The sequence below is a fragment of the Molossus molossus genome, unplaced genomic scaffold (genome assembly GCF_014108415.1).
Source record: "Molossus molossus isolate mMolMol1 unplaced genomic scaffold, mMolMol1.p scaffold_m16_p_6, whole genome shotgun sequence".
Lineage (NCBI taxonomy): Eukaryota > Metazoa > Chordata > Mammalia > Chiroptera > Molossidae > Molossus > Molossus molossus.
Genome location: NW_023425399.1, coordinates 354,302 through 368,233, shown reverse-complemented (window position 1 = coordinate 368,233; position 13,932 = coordinate 354,302). Strand labels below are relative to the sequence as shown.

At 63.2% G+C, this 13,932-nt stretch overlaps 3 protein-coding genes across 3 annotated transcripts in view; 2 read left to right on the top strand and 1 right to left on the bottom strand.

Moving 5' to 3' along the window:
- Nucleotides 1–477: 477 nt before the first annotated feature.
- On the top strand, nt 478–2,942 carry LIME1 (Lck interacting transmembrane adaptor 1). Its single transcript, XM_036245253.1, has 6 exons — nt 478–728; nt 1,417–1,535; nt 1,694–1,751; nt 1,822–1,909; nt 2,010–2,380; nt 2,483–2,942. Exons 1-6 carry the CDS (start codon nt 726–728, stop codon nt 2,717–2,719), a joined length of 876 nt encoding a protein of 291 aa, XP_036101146.1. The 5' UTR covers nt 478–725; the 3' UTR covers nt 2,720–2,942.
- An 836-nt stretch (nt 2,943–3,778) lies between these two features.
- On the top strand, nt 3,779–7,183 carry SLC2A4RG (SLC2A4 regulator). The gene is made up of 8 exons (XM_036244627.1): nt 3,779–3,889; nt 4,164–4,309; nt 5,199–5,308; nt 5,740–5,924; nt 6,001–6,101; nt 6,180–6,417; nt 6,502–6,593; nt 6,675–7,183. Exons 1-8 carry the CDS (start codon nt 3,779–3,781, stop codon nt 6,784–6,786), a joined length of 1,095 nt encoding a protein of 364 aa, XP_036100520.1. The 3' UTR covers nt 6,787–7,183.
- Nucleotides 7,184–10,373: 3,190 nt separating this feature from the next.
- The window catches only part of ZBTB46 (zinc finger and BTB domain containing 46), a 41,842-nt gene continuing 38,283 nt past the window's right edge, over nt 10,374–13,932 (bottom strand). Inside the window, exons 4-5 of the mRNA XM_036245505.1 lie at nt 13,120–13,295; nt 10,374–10,803 (exon numbers count right to left, since the gene is read on the bottom strand). Of these exons, the coding sequence (XP_036101398.1) occupies nt 10,429–10,803; nt 13,120–13,295 (551 nt within the window). The 3' untranslated portion in view covers nt 10,374–10,428. The remainder of the gene's footprint in view (nt 10,804–13,119; nt 13,296–13,932) is intronic.

Sequence of the window (13,932 nt, the reverse complement as noted above, 5' to 3'; positions counted from 1 at the left end):
GTGTGGGGCTGAGGGGCTAGGCTGAGTCCTGAGTGAGCTGGAGGCAGAGGACCCCGGGGACTGTCATCTCCCTGGCCTCCCAGATGGATCCCCATGTTGCCTGACACCCACAAACGGTGGGAGGGACTGGCCTCTCGCCCTCGCAGGGTGCTGTGATGGGCAGGAGGGCCGGCAGGGTGGGTGCAAGAGCCGAGAGTTGGGGCCAGGAGCCTGCCTCCCCCCAGTGCGCGCCCTCCCCCGTGGGTGGAGGCCACAGGAGAAAGGCCCGGACCCTGCAGGCTCAGAGTGCACACCGGAGTGTCATCTAGACCCCGGGCGGGGGCGCAGATGGGCGAGGTTGCGGTGGGGGGAGCTGCTGCAGGGTTGAGGCGCTGTCTGACGCACAGGCAGGAAGTGAGGGGAGCGCCACGGAGGGCTGCACAAAGGCACCCTGCTCGGTGCCCAGGCGCCGGCCTGCCCCAGACGGGCTGAGGCGGGATCCTGCATCGGGGGCCTTGGTAAGTGCCTGTTCCTGACCCTCTCTCCAGGCCCCTTGGTGAGCGCCCTGCTGGGGGCAGTCGAGGGCTGGGGTTGGGGAGGACTAGGCCCTTCCAGGTTAGGGCACTGGACTTGGGCTGTGACCAGGTCAGGGCATGGGGACCTCGTGTGGGAAGTCCCCTCCCTGGGTGTGGGCAGACTGGTCCCCAACCCCCATCTCTGTGCTACTGGACTAAAAGGCTGTGCTGATGGTAGGGTGGGCCCATCCCCTGTAGCCCTGCTAAGACTCCAGGAAGAAGACTCGACCATTTGCGGGGGGGAGGGGGTAGCCAGGGAGAGGCTTGGGGGGCAGTCGGTGCCCAAAGCACCCCCTTTCTGCCGGCTGACCCCTGCTTTTCCAGCCCCTCAGAGGATCCAGCTCTGTAGTACATGACTAGGGGCATTCTCTCTGGTCTCCCAGATGGGTCCCCGGGTTTCCTGACACCCACAACAGGGGGAGCATGGTGGGAGGGGACTTACCTGGGCTTAGCAGGGCTGCAGGTGAGTCTGTGGCCTGCGGCTTAAAAGGTCAGGGGTATGACCTCAGGGCCTCCCAGGCCTCAGGTGTGGGCTGCGGTGGCCACAGGGGGCCTTGGTCAGGCCCTCACTGGCCAGGTTCTGGGCCCGCCTTCACTGACGGCCAGCACGGGAGGGCCAGGAAGAGCACACTTCTCACTCGATCAGGAGCCCCAGCCAGAGGCGGGAAAGGAAGGTGGGCGCTGAGGGTGCGTGCTCTCGGCTCTGAAGGTGGGAGGGGCTGCTGAGTCTTGGGGTTTCCTGTGTGCTGAGTCAGAGCTCCCAAGGGCGGGAGGCTGCCCGGCAGCGGGAGGCACAGAAGTGGGGCTGCAGGTGGGTTCCCAGTCCTTCAGTCAGCCCCCCGCACCCATCTTCCGCCCTCAGGCTGGTCCAGGGCCACGCAGCATGGGGCCACCGGTGCCCTCAGCCCCTTCTGTCCTCTTGGTGCTGGGGTGCTGCGCCCTGCTCCTCTGGCTGTGGGTGCTGTGCGCAGCCTGCCACAGGTAGGTCCAGCCCTGCTCGGTTGGTTCGCGGGGAGCCTGGCTCAGCGCTGTGGCCAGAGGGGGTGGGGCTCCAGAAGGGTCCTCCTTGACCAGAGGCTGATGCCCCTACCCTAACCCCCTTCTCTGCTTCCCTGGCCTGACGGCCCTCTTGCCCCCAGGAAGCGGGCACAGAGACAGCAGGCCGCGCTGCAGGGTTCTGTGATGCCAGTGGAAGGGGTGAGTGCCAGGCTGCCCCTGGGGCCAGGGAGGGGCCAGCAGGGGACCGACCGCCCTTCCTTGCCCCCAGTCACTGCTGAGACGACCCCACCTCTGCGTCCTCAGCAAATCGGACACCAGACTGAACGAGCTGCACCGGGGTCGGCTGGGCCGCACAGGTGAGCCCAGCTGTGGGCGGGGCTTGCTGCACCACACCCCCAACCCGCTGGGGTCCGAGTCGCTCCACCCGCACTGACCTGGGCCCCTACCCCACCCCAGCCTCGCGGCCTGCCAGCATGGATCTCCTGCGCCCCCAATGTCTGGAGGTATCCAGAGGCATCACCAGGCCCCCAGCTGCCTTCTCACACCGGGAACTGCCCCAGACCTCGCCTGCTACCACCGCTGTCCAGCCCTCCATGGGCGCTGAGGCCACCTATTCCAACGTGGGTCTGGCTGCCATCCCCAGGGCCAGCCTGGCAGCCAGCCCTGCGGTGTGGGCAGGGACACGGCTGACTAGCAGCTGTGCCAGCCCCGGGCCTGAGGCCAGGCCGGTGGTGGCAGAGTATGCCTGTGTCCAGAAGCGCAAGGGAACAGATCGGGGCGCCCACGGCCTGGAGCAGGGGAAGGCCCAGGGGACCCCAGCTCCTCAGGTGAGGTGGGGGGCATGGGTGGGGTGTGATGGGTGGGGCTGGGCAGATCCCTGGCGGAGTAGATGGTGCTGACTCCTCCCTGGGTTGGCTTCCTCTCCCCAGGCGGACACCCTGTACTCCAGGGTCAACAAGCCTAAAAGGAGGAACCCAGGATCTGCCGCAGACCAGCCAGACCCCAAGGCCAGGGCAGCGACTCCGACTCCAGGGAGGAACCTGGACTATGAGGCCCTCCCACTCAGGGGCCTGAGCACCCCCAGTGGCCCCCCAGAGAACGTGTACGAGAGCATCCAGGAGATGTGGGGCCCCCAGTGCAGAGTGCCGACAGCCTCCCAGCTCTAGCTGATTGGACTCGAGAGCCTCCTGCTTCCCCTGCCCCACCTACACAGGGGTCTCCAGCCCCACCCTGCCCTGAGCACCCAAGTACAGCTGTACCTTCTTCCAGCGAGGGGCCTGACCCCCTTCCGCATAGCCCCCCACACAGCTGGCAGCCTGAGAGGTCTTGGGGTCCTAGCTGCCCTGGCCTGTCCCGCCAGCGTCTTAATAAATCCCCGTAGTGGGGAGGATGAGCACTGGGCGCCTCGCAGCCTTCTCTTCTTGAAAGCCTTGGCGGGGCAGGTTGGGACGGAGGACTGTCCAGGAGTAAAAACATCCCCTACCTCAGGGACAGGGTCCCACTCTCCTGTGGTGCCTGGGTCCTGTCACCCAGGCTCACAAGACAGTGTGGGGAGAGACACCAGATTAGGGATGGTGTCCCCAGGCCAGGTTGGCTTTAGAGGGGGTGCCGCCGGTCGGCAGGGTGGCCACCCTAGGGTCGGACTTGGTCCCGGAACACCAAGGGAGAGCTCGGGCCACCCAGCCCAGGGGTTACATAAGGGGTGGGGGAGGTGGGTAGTCGTGCGTTAAAGAATAACCTGTCCTGAGGAACCCCGCCAAGAGACGTGGGCCCTTCCCCGACTGGCAGCTCCGCGCGCGGGCACCCTGAGAGGGAGCCGGCCCTCCGCCGTGTCCGGGGCGCGCAGGCCGGGCATCCACCGAGGCCAAGGAGCCGACGGGCGGGCGGCGTCGCGAGTGGGGCCCCCTCTCCTGGCCAGCGCGGGAGCAGCGGGTCCGGGGCGGGGCCTAGGTGGGGCGTGGCCTCGGACCGCAGGCCAATGGGAGCGCGGTCGGGCCCGAACACGGTCACCGCGGAATGTTGATACAGAATGCAGACCAATTGGCACGCGCCGGGGGCGGGGCCGAGCGCCGGGGGCGGGGCCGGCCGCAGCTTCGGGGCAGAGCGGCGCGGGCGGCTGCCGATCCAGGGCGGGGGTCGGCGGCCCGGCCAGCCCGGCCCGGCCCGGGGCCGCGTCCCGAGCGTCCGCCCTCGCCGCTGCAGCCTCGGCGCCTGGCCGGCGGGCCATGGAGGCCGAGCGCCCCCCGGCGCCCGGCCCGAGCTGCGGGCACCCCCTGCCCCGCGGCGCCGGCCCGGAACCCGCGGCCGCGCCTGTGTCGGTGCCTGCGCCGCCGCAGGTACCGGGCGCCGGGACGGGCGCCAGAGTGCGCTCGCTGCAAAGATGGCGTCGGGGCTGCACAAACTTCGGGCTCCCGGGGGCGGGGCGGCGGCCCGTGTGTGTCCGCGGAGCCGCGGGGCCAGGCCGCCGGTGCCGCTTCCCGCTGCGCGGGGCCAGGGGCGGGGCCGGGGGCGGGGCACGCCGGCCGCAGCCGGTTTGGGGGTAACGAGGGGATTCGGGTGGGGGCTGGGGTCCCCGGGGCGCTGCCTCCGCTGAGCACGTCCGGTCCGCAGGGCCCTGCCGTGGGCGGCGGCTTGGCGGGCTCGGAGTTCGCTCCTGCGCAGGAGCCAGAGCCACGGGCCCCCGGGACGTGGGCGGGGGCGGCAGCGGCAGCTGGGCCCCCGACGCCGTCGGCGCACATCCCGGTGCCAGCGCACAGGTGAGCCTCGGGCCAGGCCGAGGTGGGCGTGCGTACACGTGCGCCCTGGTGTGCAAGGGTGGTGGGTGGGGCGCGGGCACGTGCCATCCCTACACCCCACGGGGTCCTCGTTGGCGGGCAGGTCAGGGTTCCGACCTGAATTTCTGGCCACCCCCAGCTCTCCAGCCCTGAGTTGAGCAGAAATTATCAGTGTGATAGTATCCCTTGTCCCGCTCCAATGCTGGGGCCAGAGCTCAGCTGGGAGGGGGCCGCTGTCAGTCTCTGCAGTAGAGGCTGTGTGGCCCGCGTAAGATCAACTGCCCAGGGATCCTGGGACTTCTGACCGCCATCTCCCCAGCCCTGCTGTGAAACCCTCTTGGGTGCCGGACACCCTGGGCTGGCAGCTCAGCCAGGGGCAGGCTCTGGTCCCGCCCTGCTGGGGCCTGGGGACCCGCTTGTGCTTGGAGCCGTTTCCCCTGGCTGCTGCTGACTGTTGGCTGCTCTCTGCAACTCTTCCCGCCCCCCCAGGCCTGGCCCTAGGCCCACAGCTGCTGTTGCACAACCCTAGTTAATGTGTGATTGGGGGAGGGCTGGGCCTCTTGTGCCCTGGTCCACTGGTGGGGCCTCAGACCCCTGTCCAGCACCAGGGTCTGAAGGGGGCACCGGGGAACACAGCCCAGGCTGCAGACGACCAGGCTTCAGGGAGACCCTAGCCCAGGCCCTGTTCCTGGAGATCTGGGCTCTGCAACCCGAGCTGGGGGTGGAGCTGGGCCTGCCGCCCAGCCCAGCGCCTGCAGTGCCTGGTGTGCACATACACGTGCCCAGGCCTGCACGTGTGTGTCTGACCAGGGGAGGGGTCTGGAGTACTTGCTGGGCCCCACCTGCTCCCCCCCACCCCCTTTTCCTCCAGAGTCCCCCGAGCAAAAGCCCGGCTGGATGAGGTCATGGCTGCCGCAGCCCTCACAAGCCTGTCCACCAGCCCCCTCCCGCTGAGGCCCCCAGCTGCAGCCTTCAGCACAGGTGAGACTTAGAGGCCTGGCATCGGGTAGGACTGGGGGCAGGGCCCAGGGCTACTGTGTCTTCAGGACCTTAAGGGGGGAGGTGCAAACAGAGACCCCTGCCCGGCAATACCACCTTCCAAACACATGGACCTGAGGACCCCCAATGCTCTCACTGAGGCCAAAGCCCCAGTACCCCAGGCCTGCAGGCATCTCCACTTGGCTGGCCCAGCATCTCACCACGTATCCTTCCCTGTTCTAGGGAGGTTAGCCCCCAAGCTGCCTAGCCAGCTCCTTCTGGCCACCACCTCTTCCAAGAGACTGTGTCTCCACCAAACTTACCTGTGAACAGATGAACAGGCAAAGGCTGAGTCAGGGGCTCACAGCCGGTAGCCTGTGCAGAGCAGCCTGAGCCCACTGAGCTTCTGACACTGGTCTGGCCTGTCCCCGCAGAGGCCTGCTTGGAGCCCTGGCCTGAGACCCTGGTGCAGCCGGCAGGCAGCTACAGCAGCAGCAGCAGCAGCGGGGACTGGGGCTGGGACCCAGCCAGTGAGCAGTCCTCTCCCTCTTCCCCATCGCCCCCTCTGCCCCCCGAGGCAGCGTTCCTGTTCGGGGAGCCTGCCCCTCGGAAGAGGAAAGTAAGCACGAAGGGGCAATGCTCAGGGTGGGCTGGGCACGGGAGGCCCAGCCTAACCACCAGCCCTTGTTGCCCAGAGCTCAATGCAGGTCCTGTTCCAGTGTCTGTGGAAGCGCTGTGGGAAGGTGCTGAGCACGGCCTCCGGGATGCAGAGACACATCCGCCTGGTGCACCTGGGGTGCGTGGGGTCGAGAGCTGGGGGTGGGGCAGGCCAGGTGGCCCGCACTTCAGCTCCCACCTCTTCTGCCCCCAGCAGGCGGCAGGCAGAGTCAGAGCAGAGTGATGGCGAGGAGGACTTTTACTACACGGAATTGGACATTGGTCTGGAGGTGCTGACCGATGGGCTGTCCAGCCTGACCCCAATGTCCCCGATGGCCTCCCTGCCACCCACCTTCCCCCACTTGGAGCTGCCGGAGCCCCCAGCCTTGCCCAGCCTGCTGCACCCGCTGACCTTACCCCCACCCCAGGTGTGCCACAGCGACCACTCCTACCAGGTGGGTGAGGTCACAGGCAGCAGCTGGGGTGGATCCCGGGAATGCCCCGGAAGGGAGCAACACCTCAGCTGCGTCTCCTTCCAGGGCTGCCTGGCACCCACCCAGCTGCAGCCACAGCCCAGCCCAGCCGGAGCCTGTGTGTCAGCCTTACCCTCCAAGCTTACTGCCAACCTGAGGTGCGTGTGTATGGAGGGGCAGGTGGCAGGCGGGGAGGGTCCCACCCCAACAGCACCCCATGCCCCTGTGTGTTCCCCTAGGAAGCCCCGAGGTGACGCCAAGAAGTGCCGGAAAGTGTACGGCATGGAGCGCCGGGACCTGTGGTGCTCGGCCTGCCGCTGGAAGAAGGCCTGCCAGCGCTTCGTGGCCTGAGCGCCGTGGCCTGAGCCCCTCCGGGGCCGCTCCCACCTGCAGGCTCTGCTTTCTTAGTGGGGGAGGGGCGTCAGTGACCCTGGATCCCCAGAGGTGGGAGAGGTCCCACCACTCAAAGTGCCTCTGAAAAAACCAGGCTTTTGCACTAAAGCCACACCAGGGTCCCTAGGGTGGCCGCCCTCCCTGCCTGTCCATGGACTTGTCAAGGGTGCTGATGGGCCCGGCTTTGAGGCCACGTGGGAGCCAGACCTGGATGCACTTTGAGGGGGGTCAGGAGGGGCCTCCCCCACCGCACTTATCCTGATGGTTCAAGGGCCCTGGGGCTGACATTTGTACCATTTGTGAAGCTCAGGTGTCTTGCGTCTGGGCTGTGCCAGGCGAGGAGAAAAATTAAAGATTTGGGGTTTTTCCAGAAGCGGTGTCTGCCTTCTAGGGGGGAAAGGGCATGGATCTGGGACCCCACCACAGGCCCGGTGCGGGGCTGGGCGATCCGGAAAGGCCCACCAAGGGCTGGGGTCACTGGCCACCTCCACTGGGTGTGGGGCTACAGGAGGGGACCCTGTCTGAAACACACACGAGGCGTCTGCTCGAGCAGCAAGTTCCCAATTTATTGAAAGTGATCGCTTTGCAAGAATGTCTACGCTAATCCCGTCACAGAAAGGAAACCCACAGGCAGGCCGGAGCCCGGGCAGGTAAGAAATCGCAAGACCACCAGAGAAGATACTGTGCACCTGCGCAACCGCGGCGTGGACACAGAGCTCTGGTTTCGCGCCGACCGGCTGCGGAACCTTCCCCGGATATCAACCACATCTCCAGTACAACACAGGTTTATAACAAGTGATATAAAGTCAGTATAATATAGATTATCCCCAGAAAAAAAAAAAAAATCAACAATCTTCAAACACTGCCCTTTTTCTGTCTGTCTGGTTTTCGTTGACAGGTTGAAAGCATGTTGAAAAAATAAATATTTAAGAAAAGCACACACACAGCACCCTCACTGCAAGTAGTCCTGAAAGGGCCGCACACGAAACACAACAGAGGGTCTAAAAAACAACCACAAAGTATGGCTTTCGAAGAGCTGCACAGGTCACAGAATGAGCGAAAATAAGATCATCTCTCATCATATTGCAAAAAGTTCCAGTTTTTGCATTTTCTCGGTTTTTTTTATAAAGAAAAATGTGCAAAGTTGGAAGCAGTAGCTGTGTCTTGAGTCGAGGTCCCTACGGAGTCCTGGCAGTGTTGTGACTGTTTCCCAAAACCCAGGGTCCAAAGAAACACCCTGGTCAGGATCCAGAGCTTAGTACAAAAGTCGGGGTTCCCCGCCCCCCGCCCCTGAAGGACTCACCACCCAGCGGGCTGTGTTTTTCCACTTTGGTGTTGCAAACACCAAAATACAGACAGACACAAACAGAAAAGTACAAAGTGTGAAATGTAATCTACACAGTTTTTCCTCTTCATAAAAAAAATATTTATTAGCTTAAACATTGATTTGAAAAAAAAAAAAATCAGTCACATAAAAAACTCTTGACACGCCTTTCCCTCCACACCTCCTGAGAGGTGACGTGTTCATCTCCATCCCGCCGACGACCCGGCCGACCGCGAACGCAGGGGCTCGGCAGGACATGGGCCCCCGCTTTTCCAGTACAGTGTTGGTTCTAAGGAACAGGATGCCTCTGTGGCACGGGCAGCAACCCCCCGAAGGTCAGCAGGGGCGGCGAGCAGGTCAGAAAGAGCAAGACGTTCTGGGGTCCTGAGTGTGGAGGTGGCAGCCTGGGCGTGGGCAGGGCGGCCTGAGAGGTGGGACCGGTACAAAACCCAGAGACCCCTGTCGGCAGCAAAGGTCTGGTTTCCAAGTGCGTTTTCTAAGAAAGTAGGTCTGTTTAGAAAAGAGGCTAGAAAGTGGGGGGAGGTACAAGTTCTGAGAGTCCAGTGGAGGCTCGGCCCTGCCCCACTAGTGATCGGCAGGGAGCACGTCCAGAAGCCCCCGCAGGGCCTGGCTCACCCTCTGCGGGAAGAGCTGGCAGCGTGGGGGGGCCTCCTGTTGGGGACAACCTTGGCCCTTTAAACACACCAGCGTCAGGACCTCACATGTCCCCAGCTGAGGGAGTACCTCCAGGCCACAGCTCCTTGGAGAGTGCCCTCTTCTAACCGATAGATAGGACGGGTGGCTGATTTTATTTTAAAAATAAATAAGTGAAAGCAAAAGCAGCGACTTCTCCCCTGGGCTCAGGACTTGGAGGACAGCACCGCGTCCCACACTCCCACTGGAGCCAGCCGGGTCCCCCACCCCACCCCAGCAGGAGGCCAGGGCTGGGCTGTGCCCTCGGGGGCACAGGAGCCTACATGAGGGCTTGTGGGGTGTTCCACCTGGAGGGAATAGATGTGACCCAATAAAAAACTTGGTAAAAGCCATTTGGCTCAGAGTCTGTGGGGAAAGAGAAGAAAACCTGGCCTCTCTGGCACCCTCGGGTCCTTGCAGGGGGCGGGGCTGAGGCAGAGGGCTGCACCGAGCAGGTGGCGAGAGGTGGACGGTCTGAGTGACAGTGGAGCCAGAGCAGCCCGACCAGGAAGAGGACAGACGGGGTCTGTCCTGGCCCAGCAGCCACACACGCGCGGAGCCTCTGCCCTTCGCTCTCGGAACAAAGCGGAGACCAGGTCGTGAGCGTGTTTGAAAAGACAGCGAGGGGACCTGGCAACAAGCTCAGGGACAGACAAGTCCGCATGTGTGTCAAGTGAGAAAAATAATGCCAGACGATGACTGTGACTGCCTCACCGTCTCTGCTTGGAGGTTTGGTTACCCAGAGGGAGGCGTGCGCAGGCGGCGGGCGGGGCACTGACTCCAGTGTTAGCAGCAAGGCAGGCAGGAGGGGCCTGGGTGCGACAGGGCGGGCAGGGCCAGGGGACGAGGCCGCCCCAGGCTCCCCAAGGAAGTGCACACGGAACAAAGAGTGGAACCCCTGACAGGACCCCAAGCCCCCCCCCCCCCGCCTCCTCCAGAAGTTAGCACCTGGGAGCCCGTGGCCCCAGCGGGGCTTCCGCAGCTGTTTTGTGTTGAGCACCAAAGCCCAGAGGCCGAGGGCCTCGGCTTTCTGTACACTGGACCTGGCTCTGCAGGTGGCCCAGGGGCAGGCGGGCCTCGAAGGCAAAGGGTACAGGCAGTGAGGGGCTGCTGAGAAGGAGCTGGGGCGGGGGAGGACTGGGGCCTGGATGCTGTGGGTGGGTGCAGAACTCCTCAGCTCTCGGACCCGTGACCTCAGGGTCACACTCAACCCCAGAGCACTGCTGACCCAGACCTGGCCACTGCACCACACACACCCAAGGCCAGGCCGGCCACACAGGCCCCCTGCCGCTCCCCCCACAAGCACCTGCCGGGGACCCTCTGTTTGCCGAGATGACAGGTGGGAACCCGCCCTGCACCCCACCAACTTCGTGTTTGGTCCCAGAGCCCCCACACCTGCTTCTGAGACCACAGGGCCGGCTTCTCTGTATATATCTGGGGGGGGCAGGAGCAGAATAAAGGGGGGCCCGGAGGAGAGGCTGTGAGGGGTCAGAGGGCCCCGCCCCGGGCGAGGGAGACCCCTAAGCACACACACACAGGTGGAGGGGTGGCACTGCCACCACCCCAGTGCCCAGCCCAGGTGCCTAGGAGATCCAGGCAAAGTCCTTGTCGGGACCCCCCGAGGGGCTGCGAGGCCCCGGCGGCGAGTCCTCCTCATCCTTGTCGTCCCCCAGCAGCGTGTCCTCCTGGGCCAGGCCGACATCGTCCTCGTCCTCGCCCAGCTCCTCCTCGCCCTCCCCGCGGGGGTCGTCGGGGTCCTCCAGGTAGGGCCCGTCCCCGGAGAAGAGCTCCGGGGAGCCCTCGGCCCCGCCGGCATCCAGCGGCCCGGCCAGGCCGCGGCCCGCGCAGTCAGCACACACGCCGTGGCGCCGCGAGCCGTGCTTGATGCCCACGCTGGCGGCTGACATGAACACGCGGCTGCACAGCTTGCACACGTACTTCTTGTCCTTGCTGTGCACCTGCAGGGACAGGCGGCCGTGAGCAGGGCTGTGAGCGGGGGCGTAAGCGGGGTGTCCTGGGCGTTCCCCGGCTTCCCGCCCTGGCGTCCCCGGACGGTCCTCCTGCCACACCATCTACGGGAAGCTGGGTGAGGCCCTTGGAGCAAGGCACTGCACACCCCCTCCGGGGGTCTGGTTCTAGTAACAGGGTCTCCTGGACCCTCCGGGGCCTTTGGTTTGTGGGACACATTTTAAATCCGGGAGTTCTTTAACTCTTCCCCAACAAAGAACAAAAACTCAAGGCCCAATCTCAAAGAAACTGTCCCGGAGCAGGGCCGTGGGCAGCCTGGGTGCCAGCTGCAGGGAGCTCGGGCTGCACCAGGACAGGGAGCAGCAAGGGCACTCGGGCCAGGACCAGATGGCCGGCGCTTATCCACATGCACTAATGGAAGGGAGGGGGAGGGAGGGATGCGGGCACCATGGTAACCATGGCTCGAGATGCCTGCTGGACAGGACCCAGCCACCTCCTCGGGGTCAGGGACCCTGGAGAAATTAAAGGAGAAGTCCTCTAAATCAGAGGAAAACAACCCTCATGTTCCAAGTACATTTTCAGGGATTTCTGACCCTCCCTGAAGCCCAGCCATAAATCTGGGATAAAATTTCCAGGTGAGTGGGCAATGCGGACCCTGACCCTCCACAAGGATCACTGTTCACTGACGGCAAATGTGGTTTTGCTAAAGAAAAGCTGTAGCTTCCCGGACTATGCAAGGTGCCAGGGAGTGCTGGAAATGTCGGGGGGAACACTTTGTAAAGTACATGATGGTATAACCACTATACTGGGTGCCTGAAATTAATACAAAATAGTACTGAATGTAACCTGTCATGGAAAAATTAAATGTAAAGTTATTTAAAAAAAAAAAAACAACAACAACTGTGAATGTTCCCAGGGGATGCCCAGTGAAACCAGGGTAATCAGCCTAAAAACACCTCTAGTTGTGACCAATTACTTGTAACAGATGCTGGGATTCCTATTAAACATCAGAATCAGCCACAGACGTTCCTTCAGTCAACTCTGATTTATAGGCTCTGTCTATAAAGGTTATTCCATGAGTTAGTTTCCTTTGATCAACAATGTGTGTTCTAAGGTCACTGACTCATTCCAACTTTTTCTAACTAAATATAAGTCTTCATTCGATCGAGATCAGTTTTGATTTTCACACGTCCAGGGGTTCGTTGCAAACTATTTTTCCAGCTTCTCACATAACTCCGCTGAAATTCCTGCGTTTCCGTCAGTGCCATCGCAACCCAGCCCACAAATGCCCTTCCACTTCAGTGGGATTATTTAGAAATCAATTTACCAGGTGACTGGGGGGAGAAACGTAGCAATTCATGTTACCCACTTCCCAGCACTTGTTAGTGTAACAAACAAAAAGATACACTTCCCTCTGGCGGGAGATACATCTCTCTCTGTGTCAAGCACTGGCCGAAGGGAGCCCTGGGGTTCACTCTGGATGGAGCAGAAGCAGAAGCCGCTGGAGAAGGGGGGATTCTAAGTCAGGGCGTAGAGGGGGCATTGAGGGGGCTTTGTGCTCCTGGGCTGCCAACCTGCCTCTGCAGTCCCGGCTGGAGCCCACCTGGGGAGCAGGGAAGGCCAGGGCCTGCCCAGGGCATGTCCTCTCTGACACACTCCCTAACTGTGGCTCATGGGGCCAGCGGGGGGGCATGAGCCTCTCTCAGTCAGCCGGGAGGGGGCGCCCACTCCCAGAGCTATTCTCCCTTCCAGCTTTTTGACCTGATCTCAAGGGATCTCCCCTAGGTGTCCTCACCCCAAATCAGTGTCCCCGTTGGGCTAGACAAGCAAACAACCTGCTAAGGCTGCCTGGTGTGAAGGGCAGACCAGAAGGTCCAACTACAGCCAAGTCCTAATGGGACCCCGACGCAGCCCGAGCCCCTGCACTGTGCTCGGGCCCAGGTGGTGGGCTCTGCTCAGCACATCGACAGACACCCGTAGCAAAGACCCTGCTTGCTCCCGTGGCCGCCCGGTCAGGAGTCAAGCCTGAGGGTCTTGCCACACTCCCCAGACTGTCACCCAATTGTCGGGACCACCCTCACGGATCTGATATGCACCCTCCAGACCGGCCTGGATGGCTCTGCCCTGTCAGGCTTCCTGGTGGGTCTGCTTCCGATGGTCAGCAGGTCAGCATGTCACGGGTGTCCAGCAAAGCCTGTGCACCCCATAGACGACTCTGGATGCCCCCAAGATTCCTCAACTCGAGACATCACCCCAAAGCCCTCTGCCCCTCTCCACTTGTGCCTGGGCCCCCTGCCCGCACTCACCAACGTGTGCCGCTTCATGTGCTCGCGCCGCGTGAACTTCTTCCCGCAGATCTCGCAGGGGTAGGGCCGCTCGCCGGTGTGGGAGCGCATGTGGCGCTTGAGGATGCACTGATGCATGGCCGAGAAGCTGCAGTAGGGGCACTTGAACTTCTTCCTGATGACCGTGAACTCGTTGACTGGAAGACAACACAGAGCGGGTCGCCAACGGCCCTCCAACGCGCCCCGCACGCTGTCCGCCCGCGGCCCCGCTCCCCACCCGGGCACAGGTGTCCCAGGTGCCGACAGCCAGGCGAAGGCCAGAGGCAACTGCGTCCACCTCTCAGACAGCTGACACCTGACAAGTCAGCATCTAAAACAGCGAAATCCACACATTCAATCAGCAGAAACACGGTTCCGCCCAGGGCAAGCCAGAGGACAGCCCTGAGCTCACAGCTCTGCTCACAGCGCCCAAGGCCCCACCTCCACCCTGTGAACGCCCAGAGGGATGGTCCCTGCAGGGAACCCCGGTCCCCGCAGGGAAGTGCCCCACCCACCAACGCGGGCCGGTGAGAGGCCAGGTCCCCCCACACGCAGTGAGAACAGCAAGCAGCCTCTGCCTCGGAATGAGGCTCATCCCCGGTCTAACTTTCCCATTTCAAGAAACCCCCATGGGTCCCCGAGGGCCACCCAGGGGGTCGGACCCACACCAGGACCAGCCCTGCCCCCAGAGGTGCCCCTTCCTCTTCTCAGGTGGTCTCTTGTGGCGGCTGGGGTTTGGGGTCCCAGATGTCGGCCTCATTGCACAGGGCCCCACTGGGCACTGGGACAGCCCAG

Coding starts and splice junctions, on each gene's coding strand:
- SLC2A4RG (XM_036244627.1), top strand. CDS start 3,779: ATGGAGGCCGAGCGCCCCCCGGCGCCCGGCCCGAGCTGCGGGCACCCC. Junction 5,309..5,739: donor AGCTGCAGCCTTCAGCACAG/GTGAGACTTAGA, acceptor CTGTCCCCGCAG/AGGCCTGCTTGGAGCCCTGG. Junction 6,594..6,674: donor AAGCTTACTGCCAACCTGAG/GTGCGTGTGTAT, acceptor GTGTTCCCCTAG/GAAGCCCCGAGGTGACGCCA.
- LIME1 (XM_036245253.1), top strand. Junction 1,536..1,693: donor CTGTGCGCAGCCTGCCACAG/GTAGGTCCAGCC, acceptor TCTTGCCCCCAG/GAAGCGGGCACAGAGACAGC. Junction 2,381..2,482: donor AGGGGACCCCAGCTCCTCAG/GTGAGGTGGGGG, acceptor TCCTCTCCCCAG/GCGGACACCCTGTACTCCAG.